The sequence below is a fragment of the Bos indicus x Bos taurus genome, chromosome 1 (genome assembly GCF_003369695.1).
Source record: "Bos indicus x Bos taurus breed Angus x Brahman F1 hybrid chromosome 1, Bos_hybrid_MaternalHap_v2.0, whole genome shotgun sequence".
Taxonomy (NCBI): Eukaryota; Metazoa; Chordata; class Mammalia; order Artiodactyla; family Bovidae; genus Bos; species Bos indicus x Bos taurus.
In genome coordinates this window covers 41233159-41254621 of record NC_040076.1, presented here as the reverse complement: position 1 = coordinate 41254621, position 21463 = coordinate 41233159, and the positions used below count along the sequence as shown (strand labels likewise).

The 21463-nt window shown below is 37.0% G+C and overlaps 1 protein-coding gene across 6 annotated transcripts in view; it reads right to left on the bottom strand.

Moving 5' to 3' along the window:
* Positions 1-21463, bottom strand: part of EPHA6 (EPH receptor A6) — a 1019792-nt gene that overhangs the window by 533430 nt on the left and 464899 nt on the right. The window contains exon 6 of one of the 6 annotated variants that reach the window (XM_027554434.1): positions 13435-13554. The exons of the other annotated variants lie outside the window; for them this stretch is intronic. Coding sequence (XP_027410235.1) covers positions 13505-13554 — 50 coding nt within the window. The 3' untranslated portion in view covers positions 13435-13504. Of the gene's footprint in view, positions 1-13434; positions 13555-21463 lie in introns of those variants that run through there. 6 annotated transcript variants of the gene reach the window in all.

Genomic DNA, 21463 nt, shown 5'->3' with positions numbered 1-21463 from the left:
TCATAAGGCAGTTCTATTTCCAGTTTTTTAAGGAATCTCCACACTGTTCTCCATAGTGGCTGTACTAGTTTGCATTCCCACCAACAGTGTAAGAGAGTTCCGTTTTCTCTTGAGAGTCCCTTGGACTGCAAGGAGATTCAACCAGTCCTTTCTGAAGGAGATCAGCCCTGGGATTTCTTTGGAAGGAATGATGCTAAAGCTGAAACTCCAGTACTTTGGGCACCTCATGCGAAGAGTTGACTCATTGGAAAAGACTCTGATGCTGGGAGGGATTGGGGGCAGGAGGAGAAGGGGACGACAGAGGATGAGATGGCTGGATGGCATCACTGACTCCATGGACGCGAGTCTGAGTGAACTCCGGGAGTTGGTGATGGACAGGGAGGCCTGACATGCTGCAATTCATGGGGTCGCAAAGAGTTGGACACGACTGAGCGACTGAACTGAACTGAACTGAATCTTTGTATTTAATCTGCATTTTCTGAGTAAGGTATGCTTCTAATTTGCAATAGATACAGAACAAAATGAATGGTTTGAATAAGTTACAACTAAATAACTAGAGTTTTATAACTACTGCTGCTTACCCTGGGCCCAGGTTTAAAAAGGCAATGTGTCCTAATGTTTAAAGAGCACAGACTTCAGGAACCTGAATACCTGACTACAAACTGTGGTTTGTCCATTTCTTAACTCCATGATACTGATGTTTTACTTAGTCTCTTTTTTTGTGTCAGTTTCCTTGACTGGAAAATGTGTATAATGATACCTTTCTGGGTTGGCTTTTATTATGATTTAAGGACAGTGTCTGACACAATGTTTTTAACGTTATCTCATTAAATGAAAGTTGAACTGCATCCTTCCTAAAACCAATCAGAACTCCAAAGAACAGATTCTGTCTTGAAACACTTTCTCAAACAGTCATAAAATCATCAAGTCAAGTAGGAAATAGCTTAAGAAGATGCTGTCTAACAAATATCTGAAGAGAGAAAGGGCCATGGATTGAAGCCACAAAAAAATACATGAAAGACTATTTAAGAATTTTGTGATTAATAATATCTTTGGGTTTCTAAGGCTGTATTCAGATTAGGTGTAATGGTTCGTTTTTGCATTCTACCATGAGAAAAGTTGACAGACATTCTAATACCTGGCATTCGGTGGTAGAGATTTAGTACCTGAGGTACCTAGTATCTCATCCACCGTGAAGGTAGCAAGATTCTGATTCATACATGAATTCACTTCCTGCTTTGAGACTAGTAAAGCTGTTCTCTGAAGTCTCCTTTTCATATACCTGCCCTCATTTAACCAGATGCATAATAACCCTCACTACCTTCCCTGCTTTTTTACATGAACTAATCATTATTTATACATCTCTATTTTCTAATATTTCTTCCGGGTATTCTGTTAAGATAAAACACAGCTTTATGATGCCCTTTCCTATCAACACTAGACTATCTGTTTCAAGATAGTAATTAACTTCCTGCTTAACCTGTCACACTTAATTTGAAATTGTGCACACAAGGCTATTAAAAACTGTGGTTGTGGTGTTTGCATCTGGCTGAGACACTAGCCACTGGCAGCCTTGATTTATCACGCTTCATTTAAATTCCTGTGCCAATGATTTTAGTTCTTAAATGCTGTGACTGGCATTTATGGATTTCAAAATCAAAGTGAAACTAAGCTACAGTTAAGAACTCAACAGCTCAGATCGATGAAAAACAGCTTTATAACTGAGCACCCTGCACTTAAATCCTAGGGGCTTGACCAAATAGTGCTTAGTGCTCAGAGATGTTGCTGTGGGAAGACAAGTGTCCTATTTTAATGACTGTTTATAAATCACAATCAAACTATGCGTCTTGTAACAGTGCCATGTAAATTTGCTCCCAGATGGAAACTATTTTTTGCTAAGCCTGTTTCTTTAAAAGAACAACTCCCTAAAAGTAAGCTTCTCCTGACAAATCTCATCTTTGACATTCAAATCTTTTTTATCCAACATTGCTCATGTTTGAAGAAGTAGAATATAACATTGCTACTAAGACCTTTTCCATAATACTGCATGAAAATTGCTTCCTAAATTGAATGAGCTTAATTCTATAACTTTCTTATTAAAGGCTGACTGTGGTGCAAATTTTGATTCACTGAAAGCTTCTTCAGATATGAACATGGAGAATTAGGCTTTTTCTACAACTCTGTCAGAAACAAACTGTGAAAATTTGTTCCTCCTGCACGGCTTCATAATTTCAAAGCTCAACCCTTCTTATATGGTCAGTCCAAATGTTCTTCCTTTTATATTAAAGCTCCTCCACAAAGTACTCCAGCTCAGTTAAGCATCTCTCCTCTGAACTAAAGTATTCACATCTGATTGTTATAACTTGAATGCTTAAATTAAAAATATGCTTTTTATTTTTCGCTCGCCTTTTTCATTCTGCTAAACTTGTCTCCCCAGTTACAGTAAATAAGGTATTTGAGGAAGCCACACTAATTTCTCCCTTCCTTATCAATACTACATGATAAGCCACTGTACTGATCATGTATTCAGTTCACTTCAGTTCAGTCACTCAGTCGTGTCCGACTCTTTGTGACCCCATGAATCGCAGCACACCAGGCCTCCCTGTCCATCACTAACTCCCCGAGTTCACTCAAACTCATGTCCACTGAGTCGGTGATGCCATCCAGCCATCTCATCCTCTGTCGTCCCCTTCTCCTCCTGCCCTCAGTCCCTTCTAGCATCAGAGTCTTTTCCAATGAGTCAGCTCTTCGCATGAGGTGGCCAAAGTACTGGAGATTCAGCTTTAGCATCAGTCCCTCCAAAGAACATCAAGGACTGATCTCCTTCAGAATGGACTGGCTGGATCCTCCTTGCAGTCCAAGGGACTCTTCAGAGTCTTCTCCAACACCACAGTTCAAAAGCATCAATTCTTCGGCACTCAGCTTTCTTCACAGTCCAACTCTCACATCCATACATGACTACTGGAAAAACCATAGGCTTGACTAGACAGACCTTTGTTGACAAGTAATGTCTCTGCTTTTGAATATGCTATCTAGGTTGGTCATAACTTTCCTTCCAAGGAGTAAGCGTCCTTTAATTTCATGGCTGCAATCACCATCTGCAATGATTTTGGAGCCCACAAAAATGAAGTCTGACACTGTCTCCACTGTTTCCCCATCTATTTCCCATGAAGTGATGGAACCGCATGCCATGATCTTCGTTTTCTGAATGTTGAGCTTTAAGCCAACTTTTTCACTCTCCACTTTCACTTTCATCAAGAGGCTTTTGAGTTCCTCTTCACTTTCTGCCATAAGGGTGGTGTCATCTGCATATCTGAGTTTATTGATATTTCTCCTGGCAATCTTGATTCCAGCTTGTGCTTCTTCCAGCCCAGCGTTTCTCATGATGTACTATGCATATAAGTTAAATAAGCAGGGTGACAATATACAGCCTTGACGAACTCCTTTTCCTATTTGGAACCAGTCTGTTGTTCCATGTCCAGTTCTAACTGTTGCTTCCTGACCTGCATACAGGTTTCTGAAGAGGCAGATCAGGTGGTCTGGTATTCCCATATCTTGAAGAATTTTCCACAGTTTATTGTGATCCACACAATCAAAGGCTTTGGCATAGTCAATAAAGCAGAAATAGAAGTGGAACTCTCTTCCTTTTTCCATGATCCAGTGGATATTGGCAATTTGATCTCTGGTTCCTCTGCCTTTTCTAAAACCAGCTTGAACATGTGGAAGTTCATGGTACACGTTTTGCTGAAGGGTGGTTTGGATAATTTTGAGCATTACTTTACTAGTGCTTAATAAATGTTTGCTCACTTATTTACTAAAAAATGTATTTATAGAGCTTTATACCTAGTAATCTTCAATGCTCCAGGGATAGAGTGATGTGTGTTCAGTCGTTTAGACGATTTTACTAGGTAAATGACAGAGATGCCACTCTGTTACCAGTACCTATTTAAGTTCTTAGAATGATCATTAGGTGATAATGATGCTTATTACTAGTACTGTCTCTACATGTTTTGGTAACATCATGTAATACAAACCTGGTAAAGTAGTAACAGAAGAGAGTTCATAGGAGACATTGAAGATGGTGCTACCTAAGCATGGCTTTGGAGCTGAATCCTAGAATGCCCTCCCTTTGTCTCACTTTGAGGAAAAAAAAGGTTTTGAGTCACCTTCCCTTCTTATTGCCCTCTTACTGCAGAAGGACAGCAATGGTCAATGAAGTAATTATACAGGTACAAAAGAACTAATCATTAAAACTGTTCTGTTAACTTTGTATATGTGTGCTCAGTTGTGTTGAACTCTTTGTGACCCCATGGACTGTAGCCTGCCAGGCTCCTCTGTTTATAGGATTTCCTAGCAAGAATACTGGAGGGGTTGCCATTTTCTACTCCAGGAAATCTTTCTGACCCAGAGATCAAACCCACGTCTCTTGCATCTCCTGCAATGACAGGCAGATTCTTTACCACTGCACCATCTGGGAAGCCCAGGATAGATTGAACTGATCAATAAAATATGTGGAAAACTTTAGCCCTCCTGGAGCTTAAGGGCTTCCCTTGTGGCTTAGCTGGTAAAGAATCTGCCTGCAATGCAGGAGATCTGGGTTTGATCTCTGGGTTGGGAAGATGCCCTAGAGAAAAGAAAGGCTACCCACTCCAGTATTCTGGCCTAGAGAATTCCATGGACTGTATAGTCCATGCAGTTGTAAAGAGTCAGACACAATTGAGCGACTTGCAGTTTTCCAGAAGCTTAAAATCTATTATTGAAAGATTAAATTATATTTGGAATTTATTACATCAAGGAAACAAGTGACAGAATAAGGAACACATACAAATCAGTTTGAAGAGTTACTTAGGTACAATCGTGAGAAATGATAAAAGCAAAGGGTAAACCAAAAAACTCAAACAAATAAAAAAAAAGGAAGCTGAAAGTGGCAGAGACCGTAACGTGGGGAAAAAAATGGGAAGAAGGGAGAAGAGGGGATGACACTTATATTTCTGTTTAAACCATATAAAATTTAATCTAATTACAGTCACATTTCTAATTATATATGAGAAGGAAATGACAAACCACTGCAGTATTCTTGCCTGGAAAATCCAATAGACAGAGTTGCCTGGTAGGCTACAGTTCATGGGTTGCAAGAGTCAGACACAACTTAGTGACTAAATCACCACCACCCCATATACTATGTATCTATCTATCTATCTAGATATGTATATTCCAAAAAATAGAATATTTATTTCTTTTTGCTGAGAATAAGGTAATATGGGCTTGAATATGGGATGAAATATTACGGAGATACTTCTTTATGTCCAAAAACAATCGCACAAATTGAAGTCACCATGGAAAACTAACAATAATACTGCAAAATATAGGGTAAGACCTATAGAAAGAGCTGTATACATGGAAAATTACAATGAGATTTTTTTATGGAGTAGGTTTCCTTTCAGTTGAGGTGTCAAATTTATAAATTATGTTATTTTCATATTTTTATTATGTAAATTCTTTGGAATTATATAGAAATGTTTTAAAATATTAAAAGACCATGCACATAGAATGTTCATATTACTCAATGCAATTACTGAATATTATAATGCTCATCATGCTATCCAATGTAATAGACTTATTTTGCAGATGAAGAATCTGAGGTTCAGAAAGATTAAATATCTTGCCTGAATTTACACAGCTGGACAGTAGCAGTTTAGGGACTAGAACTCAGAGTTGATCAGATTCTTCCCAGCTAAACTATGACTAAACTATGGACATTTAAAGAGAATTTAAAAAATGACATGATGAGCTATAAATTCATGAGAATGCAGATGGTAAATAGCAGGATAAAGTATGTACAGAGGATATGAAATTTAAGGCCCTGGAGATCCATAACACCAGACTATAATCCCTCCTGTATATTTCCAGTACATTCTTGTTTATGCTATGCTACATCACTTCAGTCGTGTCCGACTTTGTGTGACCCCATAGACGGCAGCCCACCAGGCTCCCCTGTCCCTGGGATTCTCCAGGCAAGAACACTGGAGTGGGTTGCCATTTCCTTCTCCAATGCATGAAAGTGAAAAGTGAAAGTGAAGTTGCTCAGTCCGGTCCGCTCTTAGCGACCCCATGGACTGCAGCCTACCAGGCTCCTCCATCCATGGGATTTTCCAGGCAAGAGTACTGGAGTGGGGTGCCATTGCCTTCTTGTTTAGGTTGACACAACTGAACATTACGCCTTCTGTAGTTTTGTTTCAGAATGATGAGCCTGTGAACAAAATGCTTATTGTTGATATATCCTAAGTGAGCACTTCATGATTAAGGGGCAAAAGGATCAGGGTATTAAATCTTTAAAAGGTTCACTTTATGTATGGTAAAAATTTGTGTGTATTTATATACACCCATACACTTAATTTACCTACTTCTTTAGTAAATATTTGGGCTTCTCTGGTGGCTCAGAGTAAGGTGGGAGACCTAGGTTTGATCCCTGAGTTGGGAAGATTCCCTAGAGAAGGAAATGGCAACCCACTCCAGTATTCCTGCCTGGAGAATCCCATGGATGGAGAAGCCTGGTGGGCTACAGTCCACAGGGTCCCAAAGAGTTGGCGGACATGACAGAGAGACTTCACTTTCACTTACTTTAGTAAATATTTAATGTATAGATTTTATGTGAAATGTGCAATGTTACACCTTGGGATATATTTATGGAGAAACCAATAGAAAAAATTTACATGCAATGGAAATGAAGAGCATGGTAATTATGGTAAGAGGGTAAATATAAGGAGCTATAATAGGATAATCAGGGCCTGATCATGGAGGAGCTCACAAGTCACTTTAGAGAACTAAACAGTTATAGACCCACCCCACAGAGAGAAACAGTGCCAACATTAGAAAATGTTGCTATTCATTTTCTTATGATTACACGTGTGCACTAGTCGTTTACATACTTGGATGATGATGTATACAGAGTTTCAGGGCCTGCAGTCCTTACAATACTGTCAGCATTATTCTCATTCACTAAACTTAATATTCTGCCTTATGGGCATAGTACATTTGTTGACTATTTATTCTTGGTAATTTAGGATATTTACACATTTCATTATTATACTTAATGCATGATTATACACCCATATACTATTTCTATATGTTTTATCTTTCTTAAGATACTAATATCGGTCAGTTCAGTTGCTCATTCATGTCCAGCTCTTTGCAACCCCATGAACTGCAGCACACCAGGCCTCCCTGTACATCACCAACTCCTGGAGTTCACTCAAACTCATGTCCATTGAGTCAGTGATGCCATCCAACCATCTCATCCTCTGTCATCCCCTTCTCCTCCCGCATTCAATCTTTCCTAGCATCGAGTCTTTCAAATGAGTCAGTTCTTTGCATCAGATGGCCAAAGTATTGGAGCTTCAGCTTCCATATCAGATATTAATATACCTAGTGTATTAAAAGGACATAGTAATTTTAAGGTACTGGAAGCACATTGCCATATAATTTTGTAGTTTTCCTATAGTGATATGGAGTTCTTACCAAATTATATTCTAAGCTGACATAATTATTACCATTTACCAAAGAAAATCTTAGGAAAAAAAAGTCCAACTTAATTACAAGAAAATTACCTATCATTGTTTAAATTTTCATTTGTCTGAAATTTAGCAAGAATTAAATTATTTCTTTTTTCAGCAGTGCTCCATGGTGTGTGGGATCTTAGTTTCCCAGCCAGGGATCAAACTTGCCCCCCTGCACTAAAAGATCGGGAAGTCTTAACCACTGGACTGCCAGGGAAAACTCAAGATTGAAATTCTTTTTTAATGAATATTAGGTAATAGTATCTCTTCTAAGTAAGGATTGACAGCTCATCCTTTGCCCATTTTCAGTTCAGTCACTCAGTCGTGTCCGACTCTTTGCGATCCCATTAACTGCAGCACGCCAGGCTTCCCTGTCCATCACCAACTCCTGGAGCCTACTCAAACTCATGTCCATCATGTCAGTGATGCCATTCAACCATCTCATCCTCTGTCATCCCCTTCTCCTCCCACCTACAATCTTTCCTAGGGTCTTTTCGAATGAGTCGGTTCTTTGCATCAGGTGGCCAAACTACATTTTACCATGGTCTGTTCTTCACATGGACTTCCCTGGTGGCTCAGACAATAAAGTATCTGCCTACAATGTAAGAGACCTGGGTTTGATCCCTGGGTCAGGAATATCCTCTGGAGAACTAGCTACTCACTCCAGTATTCTTTCCTAGAAAATTCCATGGACAGAGGAGACTGGTGGGTTACAGTCCATAGGGTCACAAAGAGCTGAATATGACTGAATGACTAACAAATATTTTATCATTTTAATTCTTCACTTGTATCTTACCTAGCTTGTTACTTTTTATCATTTTATTTATAAAGACTTTGATATATGAAATCTCTATTAAACTCATCTGTTATTTGCTTTGTAATTTATTTTTATATGATTATTTATTCATCTATACTTAATTTTTTTAAGATGTTATGCTTGTATTTACTTGGTTAATAACTTGGGATTTATTTCAGGGTATTTTCTTAGTTGAAAATTAACTTTAAATATTTTAAATAATAATTTTCCCTCAAAACATTTTATTCAATGATTTATAATTTTCCTATTGATCTTAGATGTGTTCTTTATCCTATATTAAATTTCTCTGTATATTAAGAACTTTTTTTCAAGGCTCTTTTGTTCCTTTAACCAGAAACTGTTTCTATCTTCTCCATGGAAATATAAATTAATTCCTAAAATATGAGCTAATTATTCATTAGTTGATTTTGATTAAATATACTTCTGTTTTAAGTGATACACCTGAGAATAATTTTGAAGAAAAAGCCATATACAAATGGAACAGCACGACATTTTTCATTTATGTAAAACCTTCATTATCTAGCAACCAATATTTTTGATATAAAAGTACAATGCAGTGAACTTATAGATAGTATTATGAAAACTTGATACCACACTTTCTAAGAAAAGTTTTTACAGAGAAAATTAAGCAAAATTTTAGTGATGAAATTAAATCACAAGAAAAGTAATTAGTTCTTGAAAATGAAAATATGAAAATAAAGGGTTTTATGCAAAATCCAGCTCAGAAATAGAACCTGTATGCCATGTTTATGTGCTAAGTTTACAGAATGTGAGGTTTTGCTTGGTTTCTTTAAATGTCAAACATATGTAGTCTTCTTAGTTGTCAAATAATTAAGTAAAAATGATTTTTGTGTCTTTTGACCTTAAAATTAGAGTTATAAGTTAATATCCAAAAATACATAAACAGCTCACATAAATCAACATCAAAAAATAAACAACTCGATTAAAAAAATGAGCAGAAGACTTGAATAGACATTTTCCATAACAGGATATGCAGATGACTAATAGGCACATGAAAAGACATTCAATGTCACAAATCATCAGGGAATTGAAAATCAAAACCAGAATAAGATATCATCTCATACCTGTCAATCACTGTCCTCAAAAAGAACACAAATACAAAATGTTGGTGAGGATGTGGAGAAAACGGAACACATATACCCTGCTAGGGGGAATGTAAATAGGTGCAGCCACTGAAGAAAACAGCATGGAGGTTTCTCAAAAAAGTAAAAATAGATCTACCATACGACCCAGCAATTCCAATCACAGGTAAAAAGAAAGAAATTTACACGCATCCCAATGTTCAAAACAGACCTATTTATAGTTGCCAAGATATAGAGGCAACCTAAATAAAATTTTGCCATTTGCAAAAGCATGGATGGACTTGGAGGATTTTATGGTAACAGAAATGTCAGACAAAGATAAACCCAAAGATAAATGCCATCAAGTATCTGCCTGCAATGTAAGAGACCTGGGTTCGATCCCTGGGTCAGGAATATCCCTCGGAGAATGTGCTACCCACTCCAGTATTCTTCCCTAGAAAATTCCATGGACAGAGGAGCCTGGTGGGCTACTGTCCATGGGGTCACAAAGAGTTGGACATGACTGATTCTACATGATGATACATGTAGAATCTAAAAAATTACAACTAATGAATATAACAAAAAGAAACAGACTAATAGAGAACAAATTAGTGGTTACCAATGGGGAGGAGACAGGTGGGGAGGTGCAATATAAGGGTAGGGGATTAAAAGGTATGAACTATTATGCATAAAAAAGCTACAAGGATAAGCACAGGGGATATAGCCAGTAAATTTTACCATATTATACCATACCAGTATATTTTACCATAACTATAAATGGAGCATAATAACCTTTAAAATTGTTATCATTATATTATATAACTAACATATTAATATATAGCATTGCACATACTATACATAAATAAAAAAATAACACTATAATTTTCCCTACAAAATCAAGTTCCTATTAGGGTAACTCTTCCCATACTCTACCTCTGGTGCCTCACAATGGACTTAAAAGTTACATGAAGGCAAGTATATGACTTCATGCCCACCTCTGAAACTGTGAGCTACCACAAAGGAGGAAAAATAAAACTATGGAAGTAGAAAATAAATTTTAAATTAATAACAGAAATGAAAAATTGGGACATTTGTAGAGAAGAGCTTAGAGAACGATAGTTCTAGATCATAGTACAAAAATGATGAGTTTGTCTTAAAAGATCATTAAAACTTTAATTCTTAATATGTAAAGAAAATAGACATATCAAGGACGTATCATTAAAAAAAGGTCTATCATAATTTAATGCATTTAGGTTACTTCTTGCATTTCACCTAGCATTATGAATTCCTTTTTTATTCAGAAAATTAGAGTAAAAATTACATTATATAAAATTTTAAAAAATCTCCAATATATAAATAAAGTAATCTAACTAGAATGTTTACTGATGGTTTCCTATCTTAAATAAAGTGTTATGATGCAGAGAAAGAGACCATCTAACTCTTGAAGTGCAACTTATTTTTTTGTATTTTCTTCTTTAATAGGCTAATAGGCAGAGGGAAGATTTTAGGCAAAATTCATGAAAGACAGGCTTCCCAGGTGATGCCAATGGTAACGATCTAGCATGGCAATGTCGGAGACGTAAGAGATGAGGGTTCAGATCCCTGGATCGGGAAGATCTCCTGGAAGAGGGCACGGCAACTTATTCTAGTATTCTTGCCTGCAGAATTCCATGGACAGGGGAGCTTGGAGGGCTACAGTCCAGGGGGTCACAAAAGAGTAGGACATGACTGAAGCAACTTAGCACGCATACACAAAGAAGACCATCCTAAAAGAGTCAGTGAAAATATACAAGAAAATTGGAATTATTGCTTAGATATATTTGAAATGGGATAAAAATGGCATTTATTTGTAACATAAAATATATTTATACAAATAGTATAACATTTATAAATTCATCTTGACTGAAGACATGTAGCTGAATTATACATTCTCTTGAGATTCTTTAAGGCATATGAAAATTGTCACCTTATAAGTATATAATATGGGCTGGCAGCAGTTAGGGTAATAAAATTCAGATGGTGGAAAATATTTTAGGACATAATTTTACATGTCAGTTATCTTTAAATTTAAAAATATAATTAAGTAGTACTTCAAATAGAGTTTAATTGTTCTGCTCTTAATACAACTATCTCACATCTTGAAAAACAGCTAAATAAAAACCAACTCAAAACTGTTCAGCACATTTCTTATAACAACAGAAAGAGGAACCTAGTCCCAATTTCTAGGAATCTAAATGGTCAAATCATATCTACAACTGACCACCATGGTTATCTTGAAGAAAAGTAATCAAAAAACTTTAAAATATAAAATTATAAGATGGGACATAAATATCAAGCCTATCAAAATATAATTCAAACTCATAGAAAGTAGTCAATTATTCACTATTTATATAAAGAAGCCTTGAAACAGGAAGTCAAGAGAGGACATCAATTCACACAGAATTTTTGTCAAGTAAAGGGTAATCATATCTTAGAGATATAGCGAATCAGCAGAAGAGTAAAATAAGCTGTTTAAAGACAAAACAAAACAGAATGACCAGGATATGTCTATCCACATATTATAGATACATTTATTATCCTTGGAATATTATTTATTTGCTTTAATGAGATATTACTTAAGATATGAGCTAGATAAGAATTTGAAAAAAATGAATACAAGTAATTCAGTGAGCCAAGCTATAATTATTTTGAAGGAAAAAAGCACGTTTTTGTCTTAGGGTACACTTTAGAAGTGACTTAGTACAATATAGAGCTATGGAATTTATATTTAGGTCTATTAGAATTGCAAAATAATTAGAACAGCTTTAGGCAAATTATGGAGCCATCTTTCAATTTTTTTTTGTTTTTATCTTTTATAACTAAAAGCTTTGCTTACTGTATGACAGAATAAATATATGGTCAAACATCTAGTCTCTTTTTCATAGAAATAGAAAAATGAAATGTCAATATTTACCACCTATCACATCACTATTTTATCATTTATTACTTTATACATATTTTAAGGACTTGCATGCTAAGTAATATTTTAGGCACTCAGTATTCAAAAATGTATACTGAATCAGATATATGCTTAATTTTATCTTTTTTTTTTAGTTAAGCTCTAAAGAATTTTAAGGAATGAAAGACTGCTCCGTAGTAGACACCACATTTCAAACATTCTAACACGCGCTTGCTTTTCACTACATGGCACACATCACAGTACTTGGCACATCACAGTTACTGAACATAGTTGTTTTCTGACTAACATATAGAGGTAAATGGGAAAAACAATGACATCACTATTTTGTAAAATGCGTTCAGGATAGATTTCAAGAGTCTGCTTGACTTTTTCGGCTGCATGGTTCTATAATCCTGCTTAGAGTATAATGCTTGGCTACTGCCATCTTGAAATTCTTAATAATTTTATCTTTAATTCATATTTTGTAAGCAAAGTCTGATGGGGCAACTGGGAGCTTGACACTCTGGCTTTCTCATTCATCCCATGCAGGCAGCCAACAGTTTCTGGCAAGGAGATTTAAAGACCTTTAGAGTTCTCCCTTGCACTCTGGGTTGGGAAGCCCTGGGAATCTGGAGGTGTCATCAATCTCCCTACAACTATCCCTGTGCAGAGGGAAGGTCTCTGGACTGGATCAGTGCCTGGGGACACCCTTCCTAATTCTTTCCAAGGTTTTGAGTCTGTCTTATATTTGTCTGTCCTGGTCTGCTTGAGATACCGTTGGGGACTGGAGATACCAAGTGGTGCAGGACTTTAGGAAAAAAACTGTGCTGTACTCTGACTTCACATGAGTTAGATGCTCTTATCTTTACATTTAAAAGTAGCATTGAGCAATATAAAGATGAATGGTAAAGTTTACGCTAGTAATTTGAAATTTACTTTTTCTTTACTTGGACATTAAATGGCAAATAAAAAAGTACCATGACAAGTTGAGAGAGAGAGAGAAATTGCAGAAGGAAAAAGCTTTATATTTTAGTACCTTTAATGGCCCTTTTTTTTCCCTGCTTTTTGAACAAAGGGTCCTGCAGTTTCATTTTTCACTGGGCATCACAAATTATGTAGCTGGAACTGACTGTTTTAGAATCCAAACCAAATAGAAAAGTGCTGAGGAATACATGGAAGAAAAAAAAAACTACTTAAACACATTATATGGAATTTCAGTGTGATTAAAAGGTCAGCAATTAGTTTTCAATCTTTACAAACTATTTATTAAATATTAGACACTTCACATTTTAACTAATTTATCAGAATATTCTATCAAACTTGAAAGTCTTTTAGTTTCACTTTTACACATTATTTTAAAAAAATATTTATTAATATTTACTTTGAAATAAAAAGGACTTTTAGAAAATATCCCTTCCCCCAAACGAAAATCTATTTTTTAAGAGTAACTACATTTGAATCAATAATCCAGTTATCCAAATCAGTCAGTCTGTTATGCAGGCAGTTAAGTTAATGGAGTTAAATTGGCATCCCTTTTTAAAACAAAGAATTGCATTGAAAATGAGCAAACAATGTGTGGGATATTTGCTCTACCATAAAGTAGAGCCTTACATCACATGACAGTCATAGATTATGCAAAATGTGGTCAGATTGCACTTATTTTCACTACTGATCAGGTTTATTTTTTATAGGATTTAAAATATTTTACTTAAAAAGTTCTATTACTATTTTTCAATTTATACGGAGAAATGCCATTAAACTGTTAATTTGGTATTAGCGGTATCAACATAGCAATAAGATCTTATTATTTTATGCTAAAGAAAACATTTAGTCACCTTTCTGAAAAACTGCACAAATAAGAATTTCTTAGAGAAACTTGATGACTCTAAAAGTCAACTGCATAAAATCAAGTTTAGGATTAAGCATATTTCTCTAGCAATGTACAATCACCAAAAACCCCCATTATTGCTATTAAAGGATGGTTTAGTGTTGATAAAAACTTTTTGTTAAAAATTCTAAGAACAGCAGCAGAAGACTTAGTAAGCAAGAAATTCAATATGCACTAATGAATACATGTCTAATAATACTTTCTAGTAGCTTTTGAGGCAAATTCCTGGTTAAATTTAAGGCTTTGCCCTTTTGTTTCACACTGCCTGGAATATTATTTTATATTCAGGCTTTCTCCTTAAACTCATGATCTGCTGGAGTATTACAATATCAAGAGAGGTGTTTTTGGTTTCCCTATGTAAAATGTCCCTCTCCCATCACCTCCAAATCTCTTAGTCTGTTTAGTTTTTCTTTATGGGACATATCACGACTTGACACAAAAATACGTTCTGAACAAAGGGACACTGTTAGCAGTTTGCATTGTTCCTTTATTGCTATATCTTTAGCATACTGAATTGTTTCTGGCAGATAGTAAGTATTCAAGAAATATTTTTGAGTGAATGAAATAATTAACTGAAACGATCTCCAATTTCTGTTAACACAGTTAACTGAGATTTATTAGGTTATAAGCAATGTAGATCGAGGATGAAAGTGTGTGTTAGTCGCTCAGTCGTGTCTAACTCTTTGCGACCCTATGAACTGTAGCCCACAGGGTTCTGTGTTCATGGAATTTTCCAGGCAAGAATGCTGGAGTGGGTTGCCATTCCCTTCTCCAGGGGATCTACCCTGACCCAGAGATCAAACCCAAGTCTCCTGCATTGCAGGCAGACATTTTACCATCTGACCTACTAGGGAAGCTCAGAGATTGAGCATGCTGCTGCCACTGCTGCTAAGTCGCTTCAGTCGTGTCCGACTCTGTGCGACCCCATAGACGGCAGCCCACCAGGCCTCACCATCCCTGGGATTCTCCAGGCAAGAACACTGGAATGGGTTGCCATTTCCTCCTCCAATGCATGAAAGTGAAAAGTGAAAGTGAAGTCGCTCAGTCGGGTCTGACTCTTAGCAACCCCATGGACTGCAGCCTACCAGGCTCCTCTGTCCATGGGATTTTCCAGGCAAGAGTACTGGAGTGGGGTGCCATTGCCTTCTCCTGAGATTGAACATAGGCTTAGGCAAATAACACATCATACTCGTTCTCAAGATGCTTATATATTGGTCAAACTATGATATATAAAATATGATTATGATCCAGTGAGAGAGATGCATATGTGCTACTATTCACAAATGACTGGAAGCAGTTCGTTTTCTAAACTTGCTGACTGAAAGCTGAGCCACTTAACAACTTCAAGAAACTCATTGCTAAGGTCTAAGAGCCTTTTCTATACCATTCATTTTCTCAAAAGATGAATGCCAAAAAGACACTAGACTTGAGAGCAATTGGATGTTTCCCAGGACTAAACACAAAGTTTACAATTACTTGGATTCCTCAATTTCAATATTTGGCTGGACCATAAAGTTACTTAGTTATGTTTAGCTAGGCCGACATTTCAATTACCTTCCGTGCATAAAATACTTAGAATACTTCTCAGAAGAAGAATACTTTTCTTAAGAAATAGGAAAATTTTATCCGTCAATATAAAGTGTCTGTGGCTTTTGAATATGTGATTTTTTTCAGTTTAAGAAATATGAAAAATATAATATGATAGTATTACTCAGCTTAAATTATAGTTATTGATTTTATTATTTTTTAACTTATGCCACTATCTTATATTCAGTGTATCTTTCAGTTCAGTTCAGTCCCTCAGTCGTGTCCGACTCTTTGCGACCCCATGAATTGCAGCACACCAGGCCTCCCTGTCCATCACCAACTCCCAGAGTTCACTCAGACTCACGTCCATCGAGTCAGTGACGCCATCCAGCCATCTCATCCTCTGTCGTCCCCTTCTCCTCCTGCCCACAATCCCTCCCAGCATCGGAGGCTTTTCCAATGAATCAACTCTTCGCATGAGGTGGCCAAAGTAGTGGAGTTTCAGCTTTAGCATCATTCCTTCCAAAGAAATCCCAGGACTGATCTCCTTCAGAAAGAACTGGTTGGATCTCCTTGCAGTCCAAGGGACTCTCAAGAGTCTTCTCCAACACCTCAGTTCCAAAGCATCAATTCTTCGGCACTCAGCTTTCTTCACAGTCCAACTCTCACATCCATACATGACTACTGGAAAAACCATAGCCTTGACTAGACAGACCTTTGTTGACAAAGTAATGTCTCTGCTTTTGAATATGCTATCTAGGTTGGTCATAACTTTCCTTCCAAGGAGTAAGCGTCTTTTAATTTCATGGCTGCAGTCACCATCTGCAGTGATTTTGGAGCCCCAAAAAATAAAGTCTGACACTGTTTCCACTGTTTCTCCATCTATTTCCCATGAAGCAGTGGGACCGGATGCCATGATCTTCGTTTTCTATGTTGATCTTTAAGCCAACTTTTTCACTCTCCGCTTTCACATTCATCAAGAGGCTTTTGAGTTCCTCTTCACTTTCTGCCATAAGGGTGGTGTCATCTGCATATCTGAGGTGATATTTCTCCCGGCAATCTTGATTCCAGCTTGTGCTTCTCCCAGTCCAGCGTTTCTCATGATGTACTCTGCATATAAGTTAAATAAGCAGGGTGACAATATACAGCCTTGATGTACTCCTTTTCCTATTTGGAACCAGTCTGCTGTTCCATGTCCAGTCCTAACTGTTGCTTCTTGACCTGCATACAAATTTCTCAAGAGGCAGGTCAGGTGGTCTGGTATTCCCATCTTTTTCAGAATTTTCCACAGTTTATTGTTATCCACACAGTCAAAGGCTTTGGCATAGTCAATAAAGCAGAAATAGATGTTTTTCTGAAACTCTCTTGCTTTTTCCATGATCCAGCAGATGTTGGCAATTTGATCTCTGGTTCCTCTGCCTTTTGTAAAACCAGCTTGAACATCAGGAAGTTCACGGTTCACATATTGCTGAAGCCTGGCTTGGAGAATTTTGAGCATTACTTTACTAGCGTGTGAGATGGGTGCAATTGTGTGGTAGTTTGAGCATTCTTTGGCATTGCCTTTCTTTGGGATTGGAATGAAAACTGACCTTTTCCAGTCCTGTGACCACTGCTGAGTTTTCCAAATTTGCTGGCATATTGAGTGCAGCACTTTCACAGCATCATCTTTTAGGACTTGAAATAGCTCAACTGGAATTCCATCACCTCCACTAGCTTTGTTCATAGTGATGCTTTCTAAGGCCCACTTGACTTCACATTCCAGGATATCTGGCTCTAGGTCAGTGATCACAGCATATAAAACTTTTATATTGATTTCTTTTGTTTTGAATAAACTTGCATAGAGTTTTGGAGAAGGAAATAACAACCTAGTGCAGTATTCTTGCCTAGATAATCCCGTGTACAGAGCAGCCTGGTGGGCTGCTGTCTGTAGGGTCACACAGAGCCAGACACAAATGAAGTGACTTAGCGTGCATGCATGCATTGGAGAAGGAAATGGCAACCCACTCCAGTATTCTTGCCTGGAGAATCGCAGCAACAGAGGAGCTTGGTGGGCTGCTGTCTATGGGGTTGCACAGAGTCGGAGAAGACTCAAGCGACTTAGCAGTAGCAGCAGCACAGAGTTTAGAAAAAAATATTCACTGTCAAGAATTTTGAAAACATAGTGAGGATTAGGAGGAATATTCAGACATAAATAAATTAAAATACAGATATAAAGATGAATGATGTTTTCAATGTCCCTAATTACCTACTCTAGCAATGTGTAAAAGGTTGCTATTTGGAATAGATTATATTTTCAGAATGCAGTGAACTGTAAATCAAACAGACATCTCAAGTTTATAAAAAATGGAGACTTATGTTGATTAAATTTATTTTCAAAGTCAGTTCAATTAATTATTCCTGCCTGAGCACATATATGAATCTTCAAACAAAATTAAGCCTAAAGCAAGACCTATATAGAATAGTCGCCCAATGGCAGAGATAGGAGGGTTGAATATACATTTTAAGAAGTCAGATGATTGGAAAAATTGCTTCTGACAATAAATGCTTTAAAGACCCTTTAGCAAATATCAGCAGAATTGGTTTGTAATTTAGCACATCTTTCACTTTAATTGGAGGCTAATTACTTTCCAATATTGTATTGGTTTTGTCATACATGTCTTTTACCTTGAACATGATCCCTTAAGGTTTTTGCACATGTCAGGATATCTACAAACACAATTTGTTTCAGGCTGACTATACATGATTAACATTTTCCTTTACTGTCTATGACCTGAATAATTCCTTTTACTAAATCACACATCTTTGTTTTTCTATCATGCACTGAAGATTAAAGTCAAATGTTTTCTAGGTGTTGCTTTCTTGTTTTGCTCTCTAAATGAACCGCCTTTAAGGACCATTTAAATAGACTATGAAAATAGAAGGTTGCAAATATAGCTTTTAGGGATTGTAGAAGTCAGTTAATTAAGGTTTATTGCTAAGATTTCTAATTATGAGAGTCATAGCTTTAAATCTATAATCTTATTTATCCAACTAGAATCAGTATAATCAAGGAACGTTTCTCCTAACTACAGCTAAAGTAGTTCTAAGTGATTTGGGAAAAAAATTTTTTTTAAATTTCTTTAATTGTAAACAGTAAACAATTAAGCAAAGGTTGTTTAATGTGGTTTACTTAATATTTCTTAAGTATGAGAATGTGTGTGTGTGTGTGTGTGTGTGTATTTAACTATGGGCTTCCCTGATGGCTCAGCAGGTGAAGAATCTGCCTGCAATGCAGGAGACACAGAAGATGCAGGTTTGATCCCTGGGTTGGGAAGATCCTCTGGAGGAGGAAATGGCAACCCATTCCAGTATTCTTGCCTGGAGAATTCCATGGACAGAGGAGCCTGGCAGGTTACTGTCCATGGGGTCACAAAGAGTTGGACAATGATTGAGAGACTAAGAACAATTAACTACATGAAAGAAAAGGCCATTTGATGCAAATTTCCTCTTTATCCTCATGTTCTACACTGCACACATAGAGTAGTAAAAACATAATTAATGCAACTGTCTATATTTTTCAGTCTGTTTCAATTTATTTCCTAATTGTACTAAGTCAGCTCAAGTACAGCATTATTATTCTGTTGATTTTCTTTTACCCAACCTGTGGCCCTGATGATGCATTAGTCACTTCTGCTAAATGGCTGTTCTCCTAAGTTGTCTTGGCTATTTTGTAGACTCCAACCTATTTCTCCAAATCTTAAGTTAACCGTTCATTCCATCCACAGGTCCTACTGTACTTCTGCAATATACCAACGTCTTCAACCTTCTTGGGTATATTAGCCCTCAGGGCTTAATTCCTCAACTGCTCGATCTTCACTTGGTTCCTTCTACTCAGTATTCTTTCCCTTCTCCTGGCTTCATCTGGCTTATGCACATCCCATTCATCTTTCAGAACATAATTTAACACTGTTTCCTCAGAAAGACCAGACCTTATCCTCCAGACCTGAATAATACATGCTTCCAGAGAACCTGATGTTCTCCTTGGTGGGGTTTATCACAGTACTAATTATGCATTTGTCAAATTATTTATTATCTACCTCTCACGGAATTCATAAGAGCTTTCTCACCACTGTACATATACTGAATAAGTTAAAGGCTTTGAATAGCTCTATCATTTTTCTATAGTGTGAAAACAATAATATGTAACTTATGAGTAATGAGACAAAGAATTTACTGTGGTCTCCTCAGTCCAATAAAATTGTAATGTGCCATCCTGTAACTTTGTACAGCACCTCTTGAGTCGCTTCAAAGAAAATTTCCAAAGATACCCAAGTAGAATGATGGGAAGTCCCTCCCTCTATTAGGATTAGTAACATTGTTGTCTTATCAAGGCTGGCACACAATGATGACAGCTCAAGTTTGGTTGTGGGACATCTCAGTTTCTATAAGCTCCTTTTTCATTCCAGCACTAGGATCTGACCCTTTCTGATATGAAAAGATTTAACTGATACAGCACAGACTGAATTATTTCATAATGTTACCCCTGACTAGAGTATTTGCATTTTTAAAGATGTGGTTTTCTAACATCAGAATTTCAGACACAAGAAAAGAAGACCTTCTTTTTGTCTCTTAAAATTATGACATTGATATAGTGGTTCATACAAATAAAACTGGCAATAATATTTTATAAAATATATATGTGGAACTTGATGTACTTTTCAAACAAAATTTAAATATATTTTGATTTTTCATTAAAACTTATATCTAAAACAAAGTAGAAGTAAATGAATAATAAATGTTTCTGAATAGTCTTCTCAAAGATAATCCTCTTCCAGAAAGTTTAGTTTCAATATATGGATACTACATCTTGTTCCATGACTAATATAATTTCTGTCCTTATAGCAATACAGTTTTAATGAATTCTTTCATTTTCAAAGTGAGAAATAGTTTTTACCCTGCCTTCTGCTACATTAGAAAAATAGTCAATATGAACTCTCTTCTAATACTAGAACAAAAGACTATTATATGTATGTATAATGTATGAAATTATATAAAGATATTTACAAACATATTTGATTTAAAGTGATATATTGTTCCGAGAGGAGATACCCCATGTCCGAGGCCAGGGGCAGAAGCCTGGAGGACCCATGCCCGAGGGGCGGCAGCCAAGAGGAGTTACCCCACATCCAAGGTCAGAGGCAGCAGCTGAGAGTGCCAGGCTGCGATAGCACAGGAACGGCTGACAGGAGCTACCCCATGCCCGAGGCCAAGGGCAGCGGCCAGGAGGAGCAACACCACCTCCAAGGAGCTGTGGTTGCGCGGGCACAGGAGGGCCTAGAGGAGCTATTCCATGTTCAAGGTCAGGAGTGGGGGGTGGTGAGGAGATAACCCTCGTCCAAGGTAAAGAGCAGAAGCTGTGCTTTGCTGGAGCAGCCGTGAAGAGATTCCCCATGTCCAAAGTAAGAGAAAGCCAAGTAAGGTGGTAGGTATTGCAAGAGGGCATCAGAGGGCAGACACACTGAAACCATACTCACAGAAAACTAGTCAATCTAACCACACTAGGACCACAGTCTTGTCTAACTCAGTGAAACTAAGCCATGCCCTGTGGGGCCACCCAAGACAGGCAGGTCGTGGTGGAGAGATCTGACAGAAATGTGGTCCACTGGAGAAGGGAAT